General features: G+C 35.9%; 1 protein-coding gene across 1 annotated transcript in view; it reads left to right on the plus strand.

The window, feature by feature from the left end:
• Nucleotides 1-12,795, plus strand: part of COL12A1 (collagen type XII alpha 1 chain) — a 111,920-nt gene that overhangs the window by 73,586 nt on the left and 25,539 nt on the right. The window contains exons 44-51 of the mRNA XM_080665369.1: nucleotides 835-974; nucleotides 2,950-3,073; nucleotides 3,247-3,390; nucleotides 4,943-5,107; nucleotides 6,434-6,472; nucleotides 6,569-6,707; nucleotides 8,948-9,090; nucleotides 9,503-9,612. Coding sequence (XP_080521495.1) covers nucleotides 835-974; nucleotides 2,950-3,073; nucleotides 3,247-3,390; nucleotides 4,943-5,107; nucleotides 6,434-6,472; nucleotides 6,569-6,707; nucleotides 8,948-9,090; nucleotides 9,503-9,612 — 1,004 coding nt within the window. The remainder of the gene's footprint in view (nucleotides 1-834; nucleotides 975-2,949; nucleotides 3,074-3,246; nucleotides 3,391-4,942; nucleotides 5,108-6,433; nucleotides 6,473-6,568; nucleotides 6,708-8,947; nucleotides 9,091-9,502; nucleotides 9,613-12,795) is intronic.

Raw genomic sequence — 12,795 nt, forward strand, 5'->3', positions numbered from 1 at the left:
TACTTTATTTTTCAGAGTAGTTTTATGTTCATAGCAAAATTGAGCAGAAAGTACATAATGTTCCCATTTATACCCTGTACCCTAACACGCACAGCCTCCCCCAGCATCACCCTCCCACACCAAAGTGGCACACTTGTTTCCCTCCCTGAGCCTATATTGACACACTGTTATCACCCAAAATCTATAGTTTATATTTGGGTCCACTCTTGGTGTTGTACATCCCACATGTTAAATTTTTATAGAATAAAATGTTGTTAAATTTTTATTTTCAGAATTTTTTTTTTTTTTTTTTTTAGTCTTTAAGTCTGAAGATTCAACGAAAGATATTTATTTTATTCCATCCCTTCCTTCCCTCCATATAATCATAGTGGCCTAATTTAAAAGACACCTTATTTGCACCAAATCTTTGATAAGTATATACAAAATTTCTAATCTTTTAAATCCTGGACATTGTTGCTTTTCATTTCCTCTCCTCCTCATTTATTGTTTGAGGCTACTTGAAGAGTTCCATGAGGAAAGAGCATTTATTTGCATAATGGATCTAAATAGGTGGAGTAATTCCAGAGCAGAAATTGAGGACCAGTTAGATAGTGCCTCTCACACTTTATTGTGAATAAGAACCATCTGGGAATCTTGTTGCTGATTCTAACTGAGGAACTCCGGGGTAGGGCCCAGGATTCTGCATTTCTAAGAAGCTTCCCAGGCGATGCTATTGCCACTGAACCATACTTTGAGTAGCAAGGTGATAGGCTGCATTTCTCAGTTGTGTAATTTCACTTGAATGAAAGAATTCATGATATTTGGAACTTCCTTTTTAAAATTTTATTTTCCCAGTATGCAAAGGGGCCAAGGCAGATATTGTATTCTTGACTGATGCCTCCTGGAGTATCGGGGATGACAATTTTAACAAAGTTGTAAAGTTCATCTTCAATACTGTGGGAGCCTTTGATGAAATCAATCCTGGTGGAATTCAGGTGGGTGTCTTTTCATGGTGGCTATTCACTTGTAATGTCTTGCTATTTCCTTCGAACTTCTCTTTTTAAGTAGAAAGACTTTTCACTATAAATTATGTTTTGACTTTTGTTATTTATATTTTCATTACACATGTATTTTTGGGAAGGAGTTGGGTATAAATAGTAAACAGAAAAATAAATATTTCTTTAAGTATTCTCTTTGGCTAGATGATATTCCTATTGAATAATTTAGGGGGTTCTGACTAACTTCCTGCTTAAAACTCTTACAATGATACACTTCCGTGAAAGGTCAGCCAATGTTCTAGAAATTAAATGCACTGTGATTATCACCCTCTGTTAAGTCAGCAGAGTCAGTGAGGAATAGTGACTGGAGTGGGTGTGTGGAACCCTGCTGCCTACTCTATCATGGCATTGCAGATCCTACCTTGACCAAAAGAATGGCCATTATTGACTCAAAGGGTATTTCATTTGTTTTTCTAAAATAACTGCCAATTATGTTGCTGTGAAATTACTCCAAAAGTATTTGTTTTACTAGAGTTGGAACTTAGAGAAGGTTATCTTTCCATAAGAGGCTTTGAAGAATAATTCATCATATAGCCATAACTTACCTGTAAATTGGAGAATCTTCTTCACTACTCCCAATAAACCAATGAACTGAACACTTAAGTCCAGTGGCTCTAAACTATGTTTTGGTGAGCCCTTCTTCCCAGGCCCCTCTGAGAATCTGAATAAAGCTATTATTAGTTATTTCTTGGATTCTGTAAACTTGAAGACTTCAAATTCCCCCCTTTCTAGAGTGGCTTTCTTGATGGCTTTAGACATTCCGTACTCCTGAAGGATATTGTCTGGGTTACTATTATAGCAAGTATCACTCTTTATGGTCATTATTGTGTGCAACTCTCTTCTATCTAGCTCATTGACTCCTTAAGGCGAGGGACTGTATTGTATCATTCTTCTTCCAAATCTTTTTCTTTCTCTCCCCATTCCTTGTTGATGAATTTTTTTCTTTATTTTGGCAGCTTATACTTTTTCATGTGGCATCTTAGAGACATTATGAAAATAAGAGATTTTGACATAAACCACAAATAATTTCATAAGCAAATCATGTCTTCTTTTATGGAAGAGTACTTTATGGAATATACTAAATTTCAAATCCTCAAATAACCTTGTGGATATTATTCCAACCCAAGAAGAGTAAAAAGTCAGGCCAGTTATATTCTCAATTTAATGTGTCAACAGCTAAGCCAGTTTTCCGTCCTTTTAGAAATATAAGATTTCTAATAAAAAATAAAAAAATAGCTATCATATTTTATTAACTTATATGTGCCAACTATTTTGCATACATGATTACTACATGTGTCTTTAAAACAATCCTAGAAAGCAAGTATAATTATCTCAATTTTTCTGAGGAGGAAATTAAAGGCCAGAGATGTCGGGAACTTGCCCAGTGTCACATAGCCATTAATTGGCAGAGCTAGGATTTCAGTCCAGTGATTCCTGACTACAAAGTCTGTATTCTTTCCACTAAGTCACACTGTCACTAAGTTTATGATGAGTGCTGATTTTTATCACACATGTGATATTTTCATATTACCCTAAAGCGTGGATGTGGTCAGTGAGAAGGAGCACTTGGCTGTGGAACCAATTGCTTTGCCCACATTTGAGTTCAAGATAGTGTGTTCTCATTGTTCCTTGATTTTACCCATCCCTCCCTATACCCTAGAGAAAGGTACCATATGAATATAGCATATTTGTATTTTCATATCAATTATTGTCTATTCATTAAAGATCAGAAATTAGATAATTTACTGAGACAACAGTAGTCAGTGTTATAATACTAGCTATAAAGAGCTTTATAATACTCTGTCAGGTCTGAGACACTTCTTTTTCCCATTTGGCAGTTAGAGGATTCACTGGAAAACTGAAACATGAAAAGAGATGACTTACCCTCCCCACAAACAACATTTTCTTTCAGGTCTCATTTGTGCAGTACAGTGATGAAGTCAAGTCTGAGTTCAAGCTGAACACGTACAATGACAAGGCCCAAGCCCTCGGGGCCCTCCAGAATATTAGGTACAGAGGAGGAAACACAAGAACAGGTACAGTTGATCAGAGTATATGTAGACCTTCACTCTCCAAAGTGTTTGGTGTGGAAGAACCGAGTGTACCATCTCACGCTAACATTCAAATTCTTAACAGTTGGGCATGGCTAATGGCACTTGGATGGTTTGCATTGAGGTGACACTAAAATGTTTCATGCCACACTCTATAGGTAAGGCTCTCACGTTTATCAAGGAAAAGGTCTTGACCTGGGAGAGTGGCATGAGGAAGAATGTCCCCAAAGTGCTGGTTGTGGTCACAGACGGTCGGTCACAGGACGAGGTGAAGAAAGCAGCTTCTGTCATCCAGCAGTCAGGTAAGCCCAGGCCTGAGTTCCATGCCTAGTACTTGCACTCATTATTTTAACAGTTTTGAACATTCAGAAATGATTTCAAGAAAGCCCAAATTTCTGATTTACTTCATTGTTTCTGTTGAATCTGTATTTCATACTCATATAATATTAGTTTATGTTTAATTGTGGAATGGTTTGGTAATTGCTCAGAAATAGCATGGTGTATATTCTTTGTGTAAGATGTGATTCAGGGTCTGTCAATGAGCAAACTAGATTTCTCGTGGCGGCTGGAAGGCTGTAGAATGCAAACATGGGATGATCCCAGAGCAGGCTTCCTGCCATAGCAGACGGGAGTCTTGATGCTGACTCCTGTGCAAGGAGAACATAAGGAAGCTTTCACTTTAGCACAGCCTTGCAGATGCAGGCTCAAAGCAGGTTTCTCAAAGGTACACTGCCCAGGAGGAACAGCCAGGTCTCAGGGACACGTCTCTGGGGCACATCTTGGCAAACAAATATCCTCAGTGCCTCCTGGCAACACTGCCCTTTGGATGAGTTGTTTAGGATTATTAGAGACGAAACAAGGTCTTTCTAGTACTTGCATTAACGCCCTCTTTGAAGCCCCCTCAGGTCCAAGGTATGTTGTGCATTATCTATTGTAGTGATTGAAAAGTTCTTGGTTACATGGAACTGCACTGATCTTTTTATAAATTACTGCTACTGTTTTATGTACTTTGAGCATATTTCAGCATATTTTGTGCTCCTAGCTGACTTAAGTTTGGGGCTATACTCCTTATGTTACCTTATTTATACCTAATTAGGTAACTAATTCCTTACATGGTTATTTTTTTTAACAGTCAAATCAAGCTTTTGGAGTAGAAACTTTATTTGTATTATCTAAATAAATAAAGTTATTGCTAGTGGGAATTGTATATTTCATTTTATTTTTTAAACATTTCTTTTTTTTAAAAAATTGATTTCAGAGAGGAAGGGAGAAGGAGAAAGAGATAGAAACATCAAATAATGAGAGAGAAACATTGATTGGCTGCCTCCTGCGTTCCCCACATTGGGGATCAAGGAATCAAACCATGACCTCCTAGTTCAGAGGTTGATACTCAGCCACTGAGCCATGCTGGCTGGGCCATATATTTCATTGTAAAAGTGACCAGAATGCTGCCTTTGAGCTTGAGTTTGTTGAGAATCAAAATTTTAAGTGAGCCCATTCTTGGTTTCTGAGTCATAAGCTTAAAATGTTAATGGTGCCCAAGAGAGCTGCAGAATTCTTGGGTCTATCAGGACTGTAGATCTGTGGAAGGAAATGAGCACTATGTTAATCTTTCTGCTCTGAAAATGTTTGCCTTTTGTTAGGATTTTATTCTAGGAAGTCCAATTAATTGAATTTTATAAGCCAGAAAATAGGAAGGCCTGGAGAAAGAGCATATTTATTAAGGAGAGTTTGTGTCAATGAAAAGGATGTGCTTTACACACTGAGGAAATACAGCATCGATTCTGATAAGATTTTATTTTGAGTTGTTTAAACAATAAAAGACGTAATTCACTCTATAAACATGCTTTTCAGGGTTTAGTGTCTTTGTCGTTGGTGTGGCTGATGTTGAGTACAACGAGCTTGCCAATATTGCCAGCAAACCAAGCGAACGGCACGTGTTCATTGTAGATGACTTCGAATCTTTTGAGAAGATAGAGGACAACCTCATTACATTTGTCTGTGAAACTGCCACCTCAAGTAAGTCATGGTCTACATGGGACCATAATCTCACTTGTTTTGAAAAATAACTACTTGGTAGGCCATTCCCTATCCTATATGGGATCAAGCCTGTGCATAAATAGATCCTGGGAAATCCCTTGAGAACCCTATGAATCATTGTTCCTATTGAGATTGTGTTAAATGTGTGCTTGTCAGAGGTCCATTTTAAGCTTTGAAGATGTAATATATTCCTTATATGGAAATAGAGTGTTTTAATACATCCTTTCCCCACCATCCCAATGCCTGTGACATTTGAGTAAATTAATCTTCAGCTTCAGGAATGCATTTATAGAAGCATTACTGTGAGATGAAGGTTTTCCCCCTATTAGTAATCAATTAGTGTTTGTTCTGTCAACATTCATGCTTCAAGGGAGCAATGAGAAAACTGACTTGTACATGTGTGCTCCATAGAAATTCATTTGGTTCCCATTTGTCTTTTTGGTTGTAGATTTTTCTCCTTATGCCAAGATCTCAAGTTCCACTTTTAAAATACAGTGAAGGTCAAAATGTTCATTATTTTTGTCAATTTATCCTCTTCCCCATCCATTAGCACTGATTCCTGGGGCATTAGATTATGGAGACAGTTATGCAGCTAGTCTAGATGTTTGATCCTAGGCAGGGCTATGATTTGCAGGTGTTACAGTTTCCCCTATTAGACATTATATTAAATCCTCAGAGATCTGGGAGAGATGGCAATCATAAGCAATGGTCAGTACTTTACTGTGAAAACTGACCTTGAAACTCAGAAAGGAGCTGTACTGGTGGAAGGTGGGCAGGGAACTACAGTTGTCTCATATCCACTCCCAGTGGTCCTGAAAGCCACTCTCTGGTATTCCTGGCTCTGGGGCGCCCAGTGTGAAAACTGCTGTAGACATGTAATTGTTATGTGATGTTTGGTAGGCAAGCTTGGCAGAGGACAGAAGAGGGTTGGATAGGAACAAACTCCTCTTGCCTTTGCATAAATCTGAAATTTCCTGGGTGGGAGAAAAAAATTTCTTTAAGCTATTTAAAAACATCTGAATTTCTCCCCTTTAATTGTATTTTACTATTCTTAAGAACATTGTAGAATTCTAATTGGGCTGGAGAATGTTCAGAAAACATTGCTAATGCTGGTCAATAGTATAATTTCTCCTACACATGGGAAGTCTACAAGAAATCCATTACAAAAAATTAGATCAATGTTAGTTTTTATAAATGCATCAACAATTTCATTATTTGATATATGCACATCGCTGATTTGTGTCTATATACAATGTTTGCATATTGTGTTGGTGAATCATACTTAAAGAACACTGTCTATTGCAGATTGCCCTCTCATTTATTTGGATGGCTACACCTCACCAGGTAAGCATTTATAAACTTGGGCTAATTTGTTTCAGGATTTAAGCCATAAAATAATTTAAATGACCTCACGTCAATATTTTATTTTCTGATGTAAAGGTTTTAAGATGCTTGAAGCATACAACCTCACAGAGAAGAATTTTGCTTCCGTCCAAGGCGTCTCTTTGGAGTCAGGGTCTTTCCCCAGCTACTCCTCCTACAGGCTTCAGAAGAACGCCTTCATAAACCAGCCCACAGCGTAAGTGTGACAGCAGGAGGGTCTTTTTCTGACAATGATGATTTTTGAGGCTCTTGGAATCCTGGAACTTTAGGTTGGTCAGAAGACTCCTTATGAACGACCTAGCTTGATTTCCTTAAATGCAGTTGGGTTAAGTGTCTTCCACCAGGTCACACAGGAGATGAGGACTCCAGCCTTGCTCTTCTCAAACCTAAGCATCTCATCCTGGTTCTGCAGGATTATGGATTCCTGGCCCTTTTGCATTCAAGGCGAGGATCATAGCTATGCTTTTCCAAGGGAGGCTGTTTAAACAGGAAGGCAACTTCTTATTTGGAACGTTGCTCCCTGGTGGTGCAGAGGGACTGCTGGAATAGGTGCAGAAGGAGAGCAGCATTCTTTTCAGGGTTTCAGAACCTCCAGAAGATGAAAGGCCTTGCAACTCTGCTTGTTCGCCTTCTGAGAGGCAGTGGTTGGTTTTTATTGGCCGATGATCCAGCTATCTGCCGGGTAGCTCTAGATCTTTTATTTTATACTCCATGCAAGTTTGCACCTGGGAACCATAACCCCAATATGTATTTTTTATTCATTAGAATGGAAACATTTTAATCTTGAGAAATATGTGTTTGGCAACGTAGAGAGCGAAGAACACGAAGAAATAAAGCTTTCAGTAACTGAGGACGGGTTCAGAAAATGCTGTCTGAAATGTGAAACGCTCTGGGAAAGCTGACGGAAAATTCAGACTAAAACTGAAACTAATTTCTTTTAAGGAAGCAGAGGTCGTATTGTAGTGTGGCCACATTGGAAATTCCTAACGCTTTGATGGTCAACCAATTTTAGGTTTTTCAGTAAACCTTCAGTCCCAGTATTTAACTCTCAGTCACCTCAAGATTTGATACCTACCTTTAAAAGAATTTTTTTTTTATTGATTTCACAGAGGAAGGGAGAGAGAGAGAGAGAGTGAGAGAGGTAGAAACATCAGTGATGAGAGAGAATCACACTGGGCATGGAGCCCGAAACCCAGGCATGTGCCCTGACTGAAAATTGAACCGTGACCTTCTGGTTCATAGATCGACGCTCAACCACTGAGCCACCTCGGCTGGGTAATACCTACCTTTTTACTCATGATAGCTTACTGTCCTCTCACGAGTCAGAGCTTATGGCTAAAAGAACCATAAGTGCAATTCATTCCCCCCACCCCTCCCAGAAGGAATCGTTAACTGAGAAAGAAGAAGAAAAATGGGCAAGGTTAGACATGAATGAATATGGAGAAGATATTATTTTTAACATGGGATATTATGAAGATAGTAGGTTTTTGAACACATGAAGTTATTATGTCTGCTTGCCCAGAATACATGTTTAAGAAGCAGAGCAGCATCATATTCCAGAAGTACCAGTGGTGTGGTTGGTGCAAGGGCTTAAAAACTGAAGAGACATTCTGGGCCCTCTGTCAAGGTTCATGAAGAATAGGTTCTTCCCTGTCTGAGAGCTGATGATCAAGGCCTTTTACCTGCCTTCAGAAATAATGTGTTATTAAATAGTCTCAGACAGAACACCATCAATTTAGCTTCGATGGTTCCCCTGAATAATGATAGAGTCAACTCTGCGAGGACACATGGAACCACATGTTTTTGTCTAACAGCCTTAGAGCAAAGAAACATTTTCTTTTAATTGAATTCCATCCCTTTATCAGCACTAAACGTTTGCACATGTACATGACCTTAACATTTATTACTTGTTTTCTTTTTGGGAACATGTAAGCTTCTGGAGATTATGTGATTTATTTATTTCAACGGAGGAATTTGGAAGTGTAAAAACTACTAGAGAAAGCGAGGGATAAATTAAAACCTTAAGCTATTTTATAATCTCTGACATTGGGAATTAAGTATATTTAGTGAGATTCGTTTTCTTTAAGGTATATCCATAGGTATAATGTTTATCACTCTAAAATTATTATGTAATTTTGCAATTGCTTATGTGTCTAGAAAAAATTAGTTGTTAGGATAAAAGACCATTTGGCAATTTCCCAGACTTCTGTGACTTTATCAGATTATAAATAATCTATTACTACTTACATAATGGACCTTTAGTGCTTGTTCTTTTGATGTCTTTCCTAAATTTTTCTCCTTCTAATATGTTGCCAGATTATTACAAATGACTTCTAAAACTACCCATAATAAGATTCTGGTCCAAAGATTTAAAATATTCTCTATTTCTGATGAGAATTTTTTATTAGTGAATTCATTCATTTGTTTAATCCACAGAGATCTACACCCAAATGGACTCCCTCCTTCATACACGATTATATTATTGTTCAGACTTCTCCCAGAAACTCCCAGTGACCCTTTTGCAATTTGGCAAATCACAGACAGAGACTACAAACCACAAGTTGGAGTGATTGCAGATCGTAAGGATTTTTATCTTATTTTAAGGCACATGTGTACATATTGTTGATTAGGTTTTCTCTTTTCTCTTTTTAAGAACCTTCTGAATATGCAGAGTGGGGCAAAAGTAGTTTATAGTTGTGAATATGAGAAACACAGAGTTTATTTTTGTATTATTCATTAATTATTGTATTCTTTTCCATAACAACAACTATAAACCTACTTTTGCCCCACCCTGTATATATTTACTTGACATATGCTTTTATGTTTAAAGTTTTAAAAACATAATTTATTAGTAAATATTTTAATCATGTTTTATCCCAACTAAAACTATTGAATTTTTTAGACAACTTACCAAAAAAGAATCATCATGAATACTTTCAATATAAAGTATACCAGGCATGTGATTTAGTAATAATTATGTATTAATTACAGCTTCTAGCAAGACATTATCATTCTTTAACAAGGATACAAGAGGTGAGGTGCAGACTATTTCATTTGACACAGAAGAAGTGAAGTCATTATTTTATGGAAGTTTTCATAAGGTAAATATTATCTAGTTACTTATAGAAAAAAGACTATAGCTTAATATTTTAAATTGATTTATTTTATTATTTGTTAAAATGTTATGCTAAATTGGCAAAAATATAGCTATATCTTTTAAAAATAAAATCTTCTGCTAATATCTTTTCAAAATTTGAATCATTTAGTATATAACTACTTTTTCTACCTACCTCTTTATTGTGAACCATTACATTATTTCATTTCCAATGCTTAATTTTTTATTATATTTTAATTGACAGGATTATTATTTTATAAAGCTGCTTCTGCTTGCTTGTTTGTTATAAAGTTACAGACATGCCAGTATAAAGGTTATCACTATCTACCAATATAATAAAGATAAATATTTATATGATTAACATTTACATTAACACACTATGGATTTTCTAAAATATCTTGTTGAAAGTTCTAAGATGCGCTCTTATGGGATTGTCTATTTTTGTTTATCTTAATTAATTCTTGTGTATGTCAACATCCAAGGATAATGGAAACTTCCTATAAGATTTTTAAAGGATGATTAATTGACACAAGTACTGAAGTTTGACATATTAGAGAGGAAAAGAACAAGCTAGGTTAGGAACGGACTTTTTAATAGTATTTCTTCATCCATTGGGTTAGCAGGAGGAATACCTCTGGTTGCACAAGTGGTCTAAAATTTCTCCAGCATGACACTCAGAAAGTTAATCTTCTATATAGAAGACAAGTATTTCCAGTTCAATCTATTCTCAAGTGAAAACTGAAGAACTTTTCTGTATTTGAGTAGATGTAGCTGTATTTCTTGCTGATTCTATTCCTGAGAATTTGAGTTCTTTCCAGAATGCTTTTCTAATTCATGAATTAAATTCTCAGTAAGGATGGCAAGGGACTCTTCTCACAAGCATCCCGATGTGCACATTAGCAAAATACAATGAAAGAAAACAAAGCTCTTTGAGAATAATGGCATATCCACTTCACAGTTTATTGACTTCCATGAAGTGAAGTGCATGCAATAAAATAAATGCCTCATTGGGAAAGCAAACTCGAGTTTGGCAAATATTATTAGCTTCAACTTCTCCTCATCCAATATTAGATGATTAATCTGGCAAAGTTCTTATGAACTTTTTTTGGCTCATTGCTACACCTATTAAATTTATATTTGAGTAACCTGCTAAAAAGGACTATTTCATTTTTCCTTCCATACCCTCTAAAGATATTAGAAATTTAATTTCTACTAGCCAACTGATTGCCATTTATTTTTAAATTTTAAACTTTCATTGAGTGTTTCATTTTACTTGAGCAAAAAAAAAAGTATTTTGCAGAGGTCTATAGTGACAGTCAATTATTGCAAATCCAAGATCATTATTTTTGGCATTGCTTCTTTATTTGCCTTTATAGAAAGGTATTTGTAGTCTTAGTTTTTTCTTCTTACAAGCTTTCTTCTCTCCTCAAATTCTTTCTTTTTGCCATACTATGTTTCTTTTATTAGTTTTTTCTCCACCTTTCACTATACTCTTTTCCTTCTTCCATTCCCTTATCCCATTCTTTTAACCTCCTCTCCTACATCATTTATTTACCAATTCAAGTAACAAGTTCAATCACTATTGGCTATTACATTCTTTACTGATTCAAGGATTCAAACATTCTTCTTTCATCTTCCATCTAATCCAGGAACTGAAGTCCTTCAGTCCTTGGGATAATGAGTAGCACTCCGATAGTAGGAAATGAGTGGAAATGACATGCAGGGGCTCTTGGGAAAGAAGAGGTAGGCTAAAAGAGCTTAAGCAGGGACTAGTAGACAGCTATTGATTCTTGAAAATTCTCTTGAAAAGTTTTTTGTGTCTCCATTCTGTTGTAACAGAAGACATATATCCAAGTGAGAAATTTCTACTATGAGGTAAAAGAGGAATAGATGAAAAATAAAGTTTTAGGGCATGGCAGAGTATGGGATTGGAAAGTGTGTTTCTATTTTTTCTGCTGGTCTGTGACCAACAATGTTTCACAGTTTAGAAATGGTTTCTAAGTACTTAGGACAATGGTCTGCAGATGTAGAGCCCACTCTAAAATGTGAATATGCATGTGTTTAAAGTGCAGTAAAACATGCGGAAGAGATCGTAGCAAAACATGTTTTTAGCATGTGCTTAGTATGGCTGACATTGAATGACCAGTATATTAGGGATGATTTTGTTACAAATTAAAAGTCTTGATTTTGAAATAATTCTGGATACTATAATTTTTTTCAAGTACTTTGTAATACTTACCTCTGAGATTGTTTACACAAGAGCCAACAAATAAGGTTGCATTCCTTTTATAATTTTTATTTTTTATTGAATTTATTGGGGTGACATTGGTTAATAAGATTACGCAGGTTTTAGGTATACAATTCTACAGTACATCATCTGTATATTGCATGTGTTCGCCACCCCAAATCAAGTCTCCTTCCACCACCATTTATCTCCCCTTCACTTACCTCTTCTACCTCCTCCCACCCCTCCTTCCCTTTGGCAATCACTATACTATTGTCTGTGTCCAAAAGGGTGAAGGGATTAAGGAAAGAAAACAAGTTTTACTTCTTATTAGATAATAAATGTCTTGGAAATGCTTGTATGATGCTGTTCTTGAATTCAATGTTAGATGACTCTGCTGTGGGCATTTAAAATTTCTTTATTTTTAGTAAGCTATATATTACTTTTATATAAATGCCATATGTAATTCATACTTACCACTTACAGATGCACTAAATTAGTGTTTTGGTGCTGATTCTCTGTGGGAAAAATATTTACTGTTTAAAGAAATCTCTAGGGATTGTTCTTATGTTTATTGACTCACAGCATTTAAGGGAACTTCTGTTTCTTTTAACTTTGAGCTGAACTTTTCAAAATAATCATTAAGTGCTTACTTGAGTATTTGTGCTGTGATAAGTGGAAACTATCAGCAAAACTGTAAACTTTAAAGATTACCTGCAACCATTCTTTACATTGTTGAGATACACATGTTTTATTAATTATCTGTCCTAATAGATTTCTTAAGATTCCTAGTGTCCTCAATATCAGACAAAAAAATAAAGTTGAATCTTAATCTATTGGTTTCTAGAGCTGAATCTCTATAGAAGACATATGCTAGTTCTTACTGTATTAGGTATTTATATAGTATGAAAGTTCTTTTTGACTGAAATTTGGAAAAAATTATTC

The sequence above is a fragment of the Plecotus auritus genome (genome assembly GCF_963455305.1).
Source record: "Plecotus auritus genome assembly, chromosome: 4".
NCBI classification, from domain to species: domain Eukaryota; kingdom Metazoa; phylum Chordata; class Mammalia; order Chiroptera; family Vespertilionidae; genus Plecotus; species Plecotus auritus.